Source organism: Dipodomys merriami, unplaced genomic scaffold, assembly GCF_024711535.1.
Source record: "Dipodomys merriami isolate MVZ:Mamm:240054 unplaced genomic scaffold, mDipMer1.0.p SCAF_8, whole genome shotgun sequence".
Classification (NCBI taxonomy): Eukaryota; Metazoa; Chordata; class Mammalia; order Rodentia; family Heteromyidae; genus Dipodomys; species Dipodomys merriami.
The window spans coordinates 25858330-25874018 of record NW_027206401.1 but is presented as its reverse complement, the minus strand read 5'-3'; the positions used below and the strand labels follow the sequence as shown (position 1 = coordinate 25874018).

Here is a 15689-nt window from a genome sequence, read left to right as displayed (position 1 = left end):
GATGATTTTGAGTCTCCTTTGTGTGCTCAGTTGGATCCAGTCGTCCACAGACTCACCAATCCCTCAGGATCCTAGGATACCCTGAGCAATGCCAGGAAGCTGCAGTTTTTCGACAGACTTCTGACCATGGACATCTTTTTTGAGTTGTTTCTTGGCTCATCTCTGATTCGCTCTTCCATTTTAGTAACCTGAGGTACTTTAAACATGGAGTTTATATGACACCATATACTTAAATGGATACAAAGTAATTTCTTTTTTTTAACTGTATATATCTTTATAATAGTTGCAAAAGCTGCTCGTGTCTACTATATACAATGGGAAATACAGACAACAGGGAGGACATGATATAGACATTCTTTAATGCTCATTTCCTATATAGAGAATAGGAGCTGTTTATCAAATCTCCATATTCCCCTACTTTACCTTGTTATACTAAAATAAATCACTGCTAAAAAGCTTTTAAAATGTGCGTACTCCCACTAATCACAAGTAATTATAATATTTTGGTATGTTTGCCCATACCTTTTCTTCTACAAGTACTTTTTGCACAAAGGGGGAGTGATTTTGCATAATTAACTTTTAATTTAATATGTTAATTAGCATCATGCACACATTTTTAAGGTATTTTATTAGCTTTTAGTAGTTATACAAAGGAATTACCCTTCCACATGTCAGTTCATAAGGTGGTCAATATTACCTGTCTCTTCAGTCTCTCCCAACCCAACCCTACCCATCAATTTTCCTAGTTTCATGAGATGCATTGAATATTTTAAAAAATAGTTTCAAAAATTGTATCTTCAAATGTAAACTGAGCTAGATTCCACCATTTTGTCTGAGAATTTGCTTTACTATAGTGAGAATATTACCTCTGAACTTTGATAGTAGTCTAACACAGCAAAATATAAGCTCTTCTGATTTGTACATTACATAAACACAATGAAATTAATCGTTAACTTTACATATATCCTGTACATTTAAGACACTGAAAATATTTTAAATTTGAGGTCATGCAAGCTAATATATGACCTTGGCAAATGAATCCCTCTGAAAATATGTAAAATTTGTCTTCTAAAATAAGTGATTTTGTAAAGAGGAAATGTTGGATAATTAAACCATACTGATAAATTGTCAGTTACCATTCCCTTTAAAGAAAAACAAAAACAAACATTCTGCATTTCTTCTTAGAGGCAACTCTCTCAATTAATTCAAAAAATGTGTCTCTAATAAGATTACTTGAGGACCATTATAGAAGTAACTGGAAAAAAATAATATGAAGTTGCTTGTTTAGAAGAATATCTGGGAGGGGGAGGGGCGGCTCAGAGTTACCAGACTGATAAACTGTGACTTACCTTAGGATTCCTTCTTTGCATCTGGCTTTCCCAACAGAACCTCCTCTGACAACGATGCTCTCCTCACAGCAGAGGTCATTTTCCTTTATAAGTGACTTTTCATTTGTTTCTCCACTCCATCCCAATACCATCAGGAAAATATAGAAGTCAGAGCTGACTTGAAACATCTAAAATATTTTGTTATATAAATTAATATATTCTTCATCTCCTAATTTTACACTTCCATAACAGCCACTGTATTTACCAAATAATAGGAAGAAGAAAACTAATACAAATTAGAATGCAATTGAGTACCAAGCCCTCTGATAAACTTTCAGTCTTTAAAAAGCTTTATTTTTTCCTGTACGCTTTCAACTCTGTCTTGAACTATTTCTCTAAATTAGTATCAACTAATAATGCATACCAAAACTTACATATAATAATGAATTCTATGTTGTATATCATTTTTATCATTTATATGTGCACATAAATATATATTGCATGTATTACACAGAAAATATTCACACATTTATTTTTAAAGCTTCAAAAAAGCAGGAAACAAAATATCTTGCGATACTCTGTTACAGACCTTGTTTGTATTTCACATACATTGTAGACAAAGTGCCAAACATGAGATGCAGTGCTTATGAATATTTATGAAGTATAATTAGCTTGAAAAATGCTGCTTCATCACCTCTCCTGATTCTGATGCTGTGCTCCAGTAACCACTAAGGCTTGTTGGAAGAAGGTCCCTCCAAATCCCAATGAGTCGAAACAGTTCTGTTCATCCATGAGATGCTAGTATTTTCCATTCCCTTGTCAGATGCAAAGCTTTGTTCCAAGCCTGGATTCTTGGCAGATTGTTTATAACTGACAATTGTATGCCATTCGATCTTCACTTTAATATTTGGGAGTGCATCTGGAGACACTGCAGCCTGATTTCTTTCATATCTCGTACATCCAGACCTCTCAGTTCTACAGACCTTGCCTGAAGTTTATATTCTCTTCTTCCTACCTATTTTCCCAACAACCAACTATAGATCCTTTGTGCCCATACAGTTCTCTTAACTACCCTTATTAATGTCACCTCTAACTGTGTAATATTCTTCTACTCTGAAACCATCAGTGCCTGGAAAGCCCATTGCCTTGTTTCCTTAGCCTGATATTCAGCCCTTCTAGAAACTGGGGCTATCCACCTAGTACATTCAAAATCCAATGCATCCACTACCTACTGTGAACTCTGCAGTCCTATGGAGCTTAAATACTTGTTTTCCTTTCTTCACATCAAAATCCCCTATCTCTCTGCCCTGTCTTAAATTGTTTCCACCCTCATTCCTATGTACCCATATATTTCTCCAATCCTCTGATACCTGAGCACACAATGGGTGACTAAGAATCCAGGGAGAAATCTTTGCCTTCCTAAAGAGCAGGGGATACAAAGTGTGTGGAAACAAAAAAATCAACAATATGCAGAAGTGGAAAAAAAGATAGAAAATAGCAGTGGGGGGTGTCAGTGAGTAGTGCTCACTCTTGTTGGGTGAAGACTGAAGGGTGAAATGAAGGATCAAAAAGAGACTCAGAAAAACTTAGAAAGGAACAGAAAAGGTAAAAGCATTTATAGGAAGTGAAGGATATGAAGAAAATACTGTATGCCAGCCAGCATTGAATTGCTTTGGCACTCTCAACGATTTGCTTCTATATGTTCACTCTTAGAGGAAAAAAAGAGCATAGGCACTTGCAGAGTTGCACAGAAACAGCCATAGAAACTCTATGAAAATAGCCAAAACTAGGGAAAGTGAGGGGAGGAGTTGGGTTTGGAGTGATGGGGGAGAATAATGAAAAGGTAGATATCGATCAAGGTACATTGTACTTGAATGGTAACCCTGTGTATAACCCCTTAAAGATAATAGAAATATAAAATTGTCCAAAAAGTATAACAGCCAAAACTCAAAACTACCCTGAATGTCCATCAAGTGATAAATGTGTAAATGTCATTGTGGCATAGCCTTATAAGGAAATATTACTAATAAAAAGAGATACACACACATATGCACATACATAGACAACATGGATAAATGTCAGAATATATTGAGTTAAAGAAGACATATGAAAAAATACATTTTGATTAAATAAAATTGTATAAAGTGAAAACTTGTGAAAATAAGATGTTTCCATCTGGAGATGAATGATTAAAAGGAAATGGTGTGTACGCTCTACTTTGTTGTGGTGGTTTTATGGCTAGACATATGTTCAAACTTCAAATTAAGAATGCTAAGGATGTGCAGTTAGTGCCAATTATCTCAATAACTTCTGACAGGTATTTAGAAGTAAAAGTAAATAAGTAGTGGTCATGACTGATCAAAACCCGTCAACAATATCCATGGCTCACACTTAAACTTCTTTCCATGTTAGCTGGTCCTTCTTTCCTCTCCCTCCCATCCATTTTCTTTAATTTTCTATTGCACAGCAAGTCAACACTCTCCCACCTTTAATACTCTTCTTGCATTTTTATATGCACAATTAGCTTTAAGATGATGGATTCTTTTAATTGTGACCCAGGTTGTGCTGTTATGAAAACACTCTGAAGCTATAGATAAAACTGTTATTTTTTTTAAGTTTTATCTAAGTGACCCATATTATCTTGATGATTCAGGGCTGCCATTTTGAATGATCAATTCTAATTATTTTACTACACCAGTATCAGCATCTAGGAAGAACTACACTCTCCAAACTGTCTCACATTTGTAAGCCTTGAAACTTCTCCTTTCTCCTTTTATTTTTTCTGCACTGCCCAAACAGATGGTTCACATTCACTCTATGTCACTCTGTGCATATCTAATCTTTACCTCTTCTTTCCAATTTCCTATCAAATTCATTTCATTCATAAAATGTATAAGCAAGGGAACAAATGTGTATGAACTGAACCAAATACAGAATGTAACTTGGAAACTTGGACTTACTTTTTCAGTAAAATGTCTTAACTTTATGCCATTCTTAAATATGTTTATTATCTTTAAGTAGTTGTACAAAGGGGTTGCCATTCACCAAAGTAGTTTATGAATATAGTGAGCCTTGATCAGTGTCACCTCTTTCAACATTCACACCCCCGCCTCCCATCCCACCCCTTCCTCCATTTTTTCTTAATTTTTAGGTTATATATTGTTTTTTTGCCATTTAAGAAAGCAGCTCATGTATGCACTGCATCTTGATCCGTGCCATCCCTTCACTATCTTCCACCCCCTTCAACTCTCTCCTTCCCTTATTTTTCTCCAGTCTGTGGTATATGCAATGAATTCTTGCCTGCATTCTCTCCCCTTCCCCTTTCATTCTTCAGCCCCTCTCCCCTCAGCCACCCCCCATCCCCTCCTGCAATTACTCATTTCCTGATACGTATTTTGTTAGACTTTGACTTGGTCTTTCTAAAGAATTATACTATTTGAGCTTTCCATAGGGTCTGGTACCTTTTAGTTAATTCATTTGTAATCACTTGCTTACCTCCCAGTACCATAGCCAAGATACAGAATCAGCACAGATGTCCCTCTGGACAAATGGATCCAGAAAATGTGGTATTTATACACAATGGAATTCTACTCTTCGTTCAGAAGAATATTATACTATTCTTAAGGAAATGGAAAGACTCGGAAAAAAATTATATTAAGTGAAGTAAGCCAAACTCAGAGAAATGCAGGTTGCATGGTTTCCCTCATTCGTGGTAGCTAGAATGTGCCTACACATCTACATGTAAACACACTGGGTGGTATGCCATTCATTTTTTTAAAGTTTTTTTTTTATTGTGAAAATACTGTACAGAGGGGTTACAATTACATGGGCAAGATAATGAGTACATTTCTTATCAAGCATTGTTGCCTCCTCCTTTGTTTCCCCTTCCCATCCTATCTTCCCCCTTGCCCTCCCACCCAATCCTCCCCGCTCCCCCCCCCCCCGCACCAATATGTATTCAAATTTTTTTTTCTTTTATGTGATTGTTTCTAACACATTTATAAGATTATTTCTTTGTTGCTTTGTATGCCATTCATTTTTTTTATTTTGGGTCTGGCCATGGGCCTGAACTCAGCCTGGGCGCTGTCCCTCAGCTCTTCAGCTCAAGGCTAGCGCTCTCTACTTGAGCCACAGCGCCACTTCTGGCTTTTTTTTTTTCTGCTTATGTGGTGATGAGGAATCGAACCCAGGGCCTTATGCATGCAAGGCAAGCGCTCTACCACTGAGCCACCTTCCCAGCCCCTGTATGCCATTCATTTTTATACTAACCTTTTTTTCTAAGATAAATGACACTAACTAGGACAAATGAGGACTAACTGTACTCATTCTCAGATAAAACGTGAGTCCAAGAATTCTTGTTTTCCTCATAAAACACTGTCAATTTTTCATAGAATGATTTTCCAAGGTAGTCTTTTGTAAAAAAACTATGCTCCATATCTTTCTACTTATGCAGATATCTTTCTTTTCCTCCCTCCCTCCCTCCCTTCCTTCCTTCCTTCCTTCCTCTCTCTCTCTCTCTCTCTCTCTCTCTCTCTCTCCCTCTTTCTCTCTCTCTCTCTGATTGTTGGCATTCCTGGAGCTGAACTCAGGTTCTTACTTGTTAAATAAGAGCTCTACCATTTGAGCCATGCCTCCATCTCTGCTTTTTTGCTGATTTTGGAAATGCAATAGATTGAAACTACAATTCTGAACCACAGTCCTCTAGATCAGGTGTAAGATACCATATATATGGGTATATGACCTTATGCCAATGTTTCTAATAAGTCTTTTTGTTGATATCATAAAGTTATCTAAAGTCAATTCCTCTTATGAGAAATAGAATATAAAAAAAGAAGCTGGGATATACATCAATGGTATGGTAGAGTACTTGCCTAGCATGTCAGAGAATCTGTGCCCAGTACCACATACACATACATACAAAGTTGGAGTAATACATTAAAATAAATTGCATCATGGAAGCACCAGGTTCTGTAATCTTTTCTAGCTTAATGCTCAGATGACATGACTGATTAGCACAATGTTAGTAGGCATGGCAGATGTCTTTGAAGAATGTCATGTCTGGGATTAAACCAAGCTCAGATTTATAACTTCAGCAATATGCATTACCATTCACCAGCTCACTTGCACCCTGAAATGCTTTTCCAATTTAAAATTTACACATAAGACTCTATTTGATTTATCTGTTGGTATATATGCATTATGTAATGATTGCTAGGGAGCAAACACTATTAAAATGGATAACTAGACAGCCAAGTTAAATGATCCTTTTCCCCTTCTATTATCTCTGTGTCACCTCTATTAATCTAAGCCTCACAAATTCATCTTTGCTGGAGATGATTGTGGCTATGAGACTGTCATTTAGAAGTCTGTGTGTTGGTGCTTTGAGATTCATTTGAAAAGAGAGCAGTTCTGGGTACTAGTGGCACACATTTGTAATCCTAGCTATTCAGGAGGCTATCTGAAGGTGATGGTTCAAAGCTAGCCCAGGCAGGAATATCTGTAAAATTCTTAACTCTAGTTAACTACCAATAAGCTAGAAATGGAGCTGTGGCTCAAAGTGGTAGAGCACTATCCTTGAGCACAAAAGTTGAGGAACAATATTCAGGCACATGTGCATGTACGCACGTGCACATACACACACACACACACACACACACACACACACACACACACACACACACACACACACACACAAAGAGAGTAATATTTTTCTGTTTTAATACCAAGGGAATATATCAAGTTGGATGAGATGTACATTGCTATAAAAATTAGTGATTGCCAGGCCCAAAGAAACATAGGTCCCATGGTTTCCCTTATTTGCAATAACTAGTATAAATCTAGGATAATCTTACCAGATATGTAGAAAAGGTCAAAAGCTATGTACATATGACCACATAAGATGATGTTAAGCGAAATGAACCCCAAGATATGGAGACAGAGGGTTTTTCTTCGTTGCTGTTGTTTTTAATGTACTATGTGATTTTTTAATGTGCTATGTGATTTTTTTTTTGTTTCTTTTCTATGTTCTTTCCCCTATTGTATAACCCTTGTGTATTAGATTCCAGTGCCCTGCATTTTGTATGTACATTTTTCTAATTTAGAGAGGGGAAGGAAAATAACAAAATGCTGAAACAAGAAAACAGATTGACCCATTGTAACAATGAGATGTAGAATACACCATGTTGAAAACCAACTTTACAACTTCGGGGTTGGGGAGGGAGGAGTTGGGGAAGTGGGGAGGGAAGGGATGGTAGGGGAAAAACAAAGGAGGGGGTAACAATGCTCGATAGGAAATGTACTCCATACCTTACTCATGTAACTGTAACCCCTCTGTATAATATTTTTACAATAAAAAATTAGTGATGCTTTGAGTTCTTAATCTGCTTGACTTCTGAGCACGTTGCCCACCATCATGTTTTGAGGCATGTTATCTCTTCATTTCAGTATCATGTTCTAATTTCTCCTTTTCATGGCTAAAATACCAACGACCTAGCCATCCCCACTCTCTGTAACTGTTGCTTTTACATTATAATTCTATCATTCTGGTCTCAACCTTCCCATCTCCTGATAAGCAGACTTTGAGTACTAAATTTGTACTGATAATTTACAATTTTAAATCTATAATGAGGCAGTTAACTCTGAGTTCCAACAGTCTTCCAGATGTCTCTATTCCATTAGGATATGGTTGTAGAGACCTGACTCCTCCTTTTCTGTCCACAGGCAACGAGTCCTCAGGGCTTACTAAAGGAAGATGCCAAAGGCTCTCTTCAAAAAAGCTTCAAGATTCTTAATGAGGCCAAGAAGTTAGCAAATGACCTAAAAGGTTAGTAGGCAAAACTTTTGAATCTATTCAAGTCAATTGCATTGTAATGGGGGAAGGAGATTATTCTAACATACCATTAAAAATCAAATTGTTTTGGCATATCTCTCATAATCATTCTGTAATCTGGATATAAGTTAAGGAAACTTCTGGTGAGTTCTGTAATGCTTTATCTTCCCATTTTATTTTCTCACTTAATAAATTTAACCTAATATTCACATTTCAAAAATTTAATCTCATCTCTACAACATTCTTTCACTTATGTCTAAAGATTAGCAATCTTTGGTAGTATAAATTTGTAAGGTACTAAATTCTACTTGCTTGTGGTTTCACAAAAGACTCTAGCTAAATTAGGCAAATGTGGCATTATCGTCCCTGTGAAGCTTTTACTTTTGGTCATGGATTCTAGACCATTTTCAACATTTTAAGTGCACCTTTTCATGGATTTCCATTCCTGATTTTAAAATATCAAAGTGAATAAAGTATCTACCCTGGCATATTATGTTTTGTGCTAATACTATGTTCATCAACATTGCTGTTCTCAATATCAGCAATGATATTACTTCGTTGAAGGATTACCTGTCTCTCACTTGAGTTGTGTCTTGTTTTTCTGTATAGTCCAATCCCTTGTCAGTGGGTTTGCATTCACTTCCCTAATCTACTTAAAATAGCCATCAGTCCTCCAAATATGCTCCCTTTCCAAGAGTCACTGTGTTCACAGTGTTGTTTCTTCTCCTTAGAATGCCTCATCCACCAAATCTTGTCTACCTGCCTTCCACCAGAGCTTCAAGATATAGCCTGCCAGCACTTGGAAGACTGAGGCAGGAGACTGTGGTTTGAAATTCAAGGCTGGTCAGAGCTATGTAGCAAGATTCTATTGAGAGAGAGAAAGAGAGGGAGAGAGAGAAAGAGGGAAAGGAAGATTTAGCTGAGATAATACCTTCTCCAGGAAACTAACAACCTTGCCTCCCTCCTACACTAGACTTTCCCATAGATTTATCAAAGTACTACAGCTATACATTTCAAGAAAGACAGGATTTTCTTTTTTAACTTTGAACTTGTTGTGTACACCATATTGACTAATTCAAATTGGGAAATTATTATGTGTTTAAAGAAAAGCATTGGCATTGGCTTTACTCTAAAAAAGAAAACAAGATTTAAAACGAATTTATATTTTATACACTTTAACTGTCATAACTTGGTCTCTGATAGTGGATAAAATGGAATGCCGAAAACTGTCTGTAGAGTAGATAGCACTTGGATAGTAAGATGCTTTGGGTTTTGTACCACAAATGAAAGAAAACTCCCTACCTGCATAATTCTGTGTGGGTGATAGCTCCTACTTCAGCCTTCTGTGTAGTTGATGCGTAGAGGTACATACCTTCACAGACCACTTTTTTTTTTTATTGGAAGGGGGCATTTTTGGAGCAGCGTGTAGTTAGAATTCAGGGCCTTACCTTTGGAAGCAAGCACTCTATCATTTCAGCCAAGCCCTAGCCTTTATGCCCTAGTGACTTTGCAGGTAGTGTCTCAGATCTTTTGTCCAATCCAGGCTTAGATCATGATCTTCTACATAGGCTTCTCACATTCCTAGCATTAGAGGGCACATAGCACAATACAACACTTGTTCTTTGATGTAAGATCTCTAGATTTTTTCACCCAGTCCTGTCACTATGATCCTCTTCTCTCTCTCTCTCTCTCTCTCTCTCTCTCTCTCTCTCTCTCTCTCTCTCTCTCTCTCTCTCTCTCTCTCTCTCTCTCTCTCTCTCTCTCTCTCTCATTTAAAACAATGCATTAAAATATTTCTATTGTGCTGGGGGCGGGTGGCGTGACTCAAAAGGCAACATACTTGCCTAGCATGTGCAAATGTTCAAAGCCCTGGGTTCAATCTCTAGTACAACAAACAATTGCATTTTGACTGGTAAGTTTCTGTGTGTTTGCCTTTAAGTTTCACACCTGCACTGAGTGACTTCCACACCTCATTCTACTTCCAAACTTTTCTTGGCCTCTCTTCCCTCCAGAATGTCTGTTATAAAAATTCCATTTTTAGCATTTGCCAAAAAAAAATCTGAGGAATCCAGGAACAAGGGTGGAAGAAAAGGTTAGCAGGCAGAGATGTTCATTAGTTTAAATATCTTTTCTTTGCACTGCAGGTAGTACATTATTTAAAGTAATGAAAACCCACAAACTACTCAAGCAATAACTCTTCCAGAAAACCAAGCCATTGCCATGACGGAGATGGGAATGTTTTCTTGCTACATTATGACATCTCCCTGATTTGTGGCCAATTACACAGGTTATAAAATGGCTGTTAATCAGGAAAATGCCATATATTACCACCGAGAACTGCTGAAATAAACCCTACAGAGCAAAACTCTTGACAGCAGCTATTAAAATAGAGATTTAGTCATTTCTCTCGCTGTGGTGCCTGGAGTTAGAAGGAATAAAAATGGCGGGGCCAGCGTCCTTCCATATTTCTAATTTGTTGCCTGGTTTAGTTCTACAACTCAGTCAGTTCCTGAGCTGTAGTCATGAATGACTTACTGCTGCTCTCTGCCATTTTTATGCTGTCCTTGCCTGGCAGGAGACTGAACTTGCCAGGAGCCATTTGTTTGGCTTTTTAATTTTTGAATATACATCTGTTAAAAGTAAATGTGCCCTAGTGCGTGTTTGAGTTTTGAAGGCAATCTACATTGTGCTGACTGAATAGTCTATGAAGAGAAATATTATCTCATTGATAGATCTGAGGCCTGGGACAAAACTGATGATTGAAAGAGTTGGAGAGTGAATTAATGCCACCAGGTGAATTAGTACTGCTTTACAGAGGAAAAAGAAGTTTTGTCAATAAAATAGTCAGCTGAGGTTGTTGTGAAATACATGCAGGCAAGGGACAAAGTCATGAATGGTGTATAAGATGTCTGGGAATACTGGCCCTGAAGTTGTAGATCTTAACTGGTAGGGAGTATCTGCAATTTTCTTTACTTCCCTAATTTTAGTCCTAGTGTTTGCCTTAGACCAAGACAAATGACAATATTTATAACTAAGGAAAAATATATAAGATTTCATGTGTAATATAAAGATCTATTTCCAAACCTGAGGATAATGCAGCAGTGTATTTCTGAACAAAACTGAAAACAAAAAAATATTCATCCCTAATGCAAAATTGACTGCTCCTTTGGAATAAACAGTGAAAGCCTAAAAAATTAATACAGAATTTGCTCATGTTAGGAGGTCAAAAACAAAGTGGCAATATAATGGCTAAGATGCAGGGAATATTCCCTAAAAGTGAAGACCTACTCTCTCACATCCCAACCCAGCATGAGAATCATACCTTCAAAGTTCCTCCATGTCCTCTTAGTGAAAGGTCTGCAGAGGAAATGAGATCTGAGCTCAACACTCATCTGCGCTTCTTTCTTTAAAATCAGAAATTGGGATTCTATGACACCTTTCTTTCAGTTTATCAGAGTTAAACATTTCACCAGATATTCATAATGTAAGAGCAGTTCTGTGAACTCACCCTGGTGGCTGGAGAATTCTGTCAAGGTACTTATTTATGACCTATTTATATGAATAAAAAAGTAAAAACTACATTCAATAAACTTAACTAGATGGAGTTAGCCATTAAACTGAACATTTCCACTAAAGTTCATGAAAATTGCCTTGATATTTAACCACATAAGTGATCTATTACATAGATCTGGTAAATATAAGCAAAATAAGCATCTTGAGCAAGCTGCTTAAATAAAGTCATAGATTTATTTACATTACTAAAAACTGGTCAAATAACTTAGAGCAAAAATCAATATAAATGCATCACCTTTTATTCAGTGCTTCGGGTAAATCCAGTACTTACTCATACACCCTCTAATTTATTTCTTTTGGCAGTTATATGAAGGACAGACACATAGGGACAGAGATGACATTTAAGCCCAGACCTTCCAACTCTAAGTCCAATAATGATTCTATTGAAGCATACATATTACTTTTTAATAAATATTACTTTTCAGAAGGAATCTTTAATGATCAAAGCAATTGTGTGGAGCAGTTATTGAGATCTTCCATAACATAGTTCAGCATCAGTTTTATTTTAACTGCATTGAACTGTAATATATGTTTTCAGTACAAAAGAACATGCTAATTCCTGCCTTTATTTGTTTTTGTTTGTTTTATCTATTTTGCTGTACTGGGGATGATACCTAGAGCCCTGTCACCTGAGCCACAACTCCCATCCTCTTACTTTTTGATCCCTGTCTTTTCAAAACTCATATACCTTTCTAATAAGTGAGGATAAAAATGAAATGGGGAGAAAGAGGATCAGAGCCAAAACACATGTGTTGTTCCTTTGAGGTTTGGTGGATGTTACGTTCAGAGAGAAGATAGATGTGGCTATTGCTATTGGGTGTTTTATTTTTAAATCAAAAAGTAAGTGGTAGAAACCCTAAAGATATAGCTAAGGATTACACATTGGGCCTTTTCCTTGATCTCCCAAAAATTATAGGTAAAGAATCAGGTTCGAGTTCCTTTGAAATATCAATAAATAACAATGTAGTCCACATACAACTTTCTGTACATCTTACCTTCAGGTACAAAAGATGTCATATTCTTTTCATCTCTAGCCATTGTTAGAATAGTTACTTTTCTAGATTTTATACCTAGCTACAGGTTTTTATTCTTTTTGTTTGTTTTTGATCATAGGCCTTGAACTCAGGGTCTGGGTGCTGTCCCTGAGCTCCTTTTGCTCAAAGCTAGTGCAATACCACTGGCAGCCACAGCACCACTTTCAGTTTTCTGGTGGTTAATTGGATAAGAGTCTCACAGACTTTCAGGCTGGCTTTGAACTGCGATCCTCAGATCTCAGCCTCCTGAGTAGTTAGGATTACAGGCATGAGTAGTTTTTCTTTTATTTATTTAGGTTTTTAAAAATTATCTTTAATAGTTAAAAAGGGCATTGCCATTTGGCCAGTTTATGAATGCAAGTCATCTTGATTGTTGTCACTCTTTCCAACAATCTCACCCATCCCTCCTCTACCCAAAGGAATTTCACTATGTGAATTCTCCCTTGAATCTACCATATTTCATTTAGTACATTTGTGTATACTTGCATACTACTCCACATATTTACTTATAAAAATTATAAGCTAGGGGCTGGGAAGGTGGCTCAGTGGTAGAGTGCTTGCCTTGCATTCATGAGGCCCTCGGTTCTATTCCTCAGCACCACATAAGCAGAAAAAGCTGGAAGTGGGGCTGAGGCTCAAGTGGTAGAGCGCTAGCCTTGAGCTGAAGAGCTGAGGGACAGCACCCAGGCCCAGAGTTAAGGCCTCACGACTGACAAAAATTTAAAACAAAAATTAAAAAAATTATCAGCTAAATTTAGCTTCTATATTAGATGGGAAACATGTCCTTTGTTTCTCTGGGCCTGAGTTACTTTCTTGGCAAAATTTTTTCCAGGTCTCTTCGTGTCTTTACAAGTGGTACAATATCATTCTTTCTAGTGGATGAGTAAAATTCATTGTGTATTTGTGCCACAGTTTCTAGATCCATGTGTCCCTTGAGAGACATCTAGTCTGCTTCCATACTTAGGCTATGGTGACTAGTGCTACAATGAACTTGCTATAGTTTTCTGAGATTTCCCTTTCCCAAGCATCAGTTCTTATATGCATTGCTACTAACCTATATCTGCCCATGGTACAAATGATGTAGACTGGACATAAAATATTCAAGAAACTATTCAAAGAATAAATATCCAATGAAAAGGAAGAAAAATTAAAAATAAATTAGTATAAAATAAATTAGTGTAAAATAGTTGAAAAACAAAAATTAGAAAAGCCAGTGTGTGTTTATCTTACTTTTGTGTGTTCACATTTAAAGTTTCTAGTACAGAAAAGAGAGTATCAAAATTATTCCTGTAGCTAGGTGCCAATGCCTCATGCCTGTAATCCTGGCTACTCAGGAGACTGAGAACTGAGGACCACGGTTTGAAGACAACCCTAGCAGGAAAGTCTATGAGACTCTAATCTCCAACTAGCCATGAAAAAAGTGGAAGTATAGCAGTGGTTCAACTGATAGAGCACTAGCCATGACCACTAAAGCGCAGGGAAAATGCCTAGGATATGAGTACAAGCCTCAGGACTGCCACAAAATAATATTGCTGTAAAATTGGAAAGACAACAGTCAAAATATTCTTCAGCTCACCCTCTCTTCTGATAATTGGCCTGATGTTTAAGTCAGTATTTGCTGTTAGAATGCATAAAATGGTATAATCCAGATGATGTTCTTTAAATTAATGATTCTTTCATTGTATATGAATATCTTGCTTGCCAGAATACTTCATTGTTTAAAAAAATAAAATCCAATCTAGAGCTAATAAGGGAAATATCTAGAGTTTTATTGCACTAATTTTTGAAGATCATTCTTAAGCAACGCATACATCTCACCACCATTGCCACATAGCTGTATTTCACAAAGTCTACATGGGGTAACCTCTTCAATGATTTCAATTTTAACACCCATAGGGAAAATAGAAGAAGTATTAAAATAAAGATGAGTTATGCTTAACAGGCAAAAGAACTCAGTTACTTAGAAGGATTGTTTTGATGGACTAGAATAGAAAGTATATTAGTGACTGAAATGAACATATTGATAGTTTAGATTTATACTTTGCTGGATTCCTTTGTGTCTCATTTTTTTCAGTAATATTGTTTCTTCGATTTGCTTAAAAGCAGACACCTTTAACAAGATTAGGTGCTTTACTTTGGTTTAATCTGTAGTATAACCATGATTATACATAGCATAGCCCTAGTTTAATAGGGCCGCCTATAAATACTTTTACATGAAATGAATTGGTCTTTAATTAATATGTCCATTACACACTCTCACTGTGAACAAAGATAGTGCAAGAATCCTCTGTCTTTCTTTGCCTATGTGCCTCTTTGCAGATGAAGGTCAATAAAGACAAGGATTATTTTTCACTGCTCCTCTAATGAACCTGATATACACCCTCCAATCAAAACAGTTCTGGCTCTGTTCACAGGAATATATTCTGGCCTGACCTGTCTGCTCTGGGTACCAAGAAAGTAATAAAAATCATGGTCCTAGTGCGGGCAAACAACACAAGATGGCAAATGTCACTCTTCCCCAGTGCCTCAATACTTTATTTCTAGACAAAAGAAGTACAAGTGTAGAGAAAACAATTTGACTAGTAAAAGTAGGTATAAAATGAGAGAGATCTTAGAATACCATTTTGTAATTCCACTTTCTTGGTTTCTACCCATTGTTGAGTGCAGTCAAGGATTTTAGATATGTTCTTCCAACCTAGTTTCCAAACACCACCCTGTCAAATATTTGTACATATGTCATTACATATGATGTGCCTTGCTTATTTTCATGGGAAGGTCTTGAGGATTATTTTAAACCCATACCTACACATCTACTTCTTGCTAAAGGATATATCACATATACTATTACATGGACATTCCATATATATTTTAATAGAGTTTGCATTTATTGAATTTTGTTCTTGTAGAGGGTTAAATTTTTAGTAA

At 36.7% G+C, this 15689-nt stretch overlaps 1 protein-coding gene across 1 annotated transcript in view; it reads left to right on the top strand.

Annotated features, from left to right (window-relative positions):
• Lama2 (laminin subunit alpha 2) overlaps positions 1–15689 on the top strand; it is a 565166-nt gene that overhangs the window by 478214 nt on the left and 71263 nt on the right. The window contains exon 41 of the mRNA XM_070010715.1: positions 8049–8151. Within this exon, the coding sequence (XP_069866816.1) occupies positions 8049–8151 (103 nt within the window). The remainder of the gene's footprint in view (positions 1–8048; positions 8152–15689) is intronic.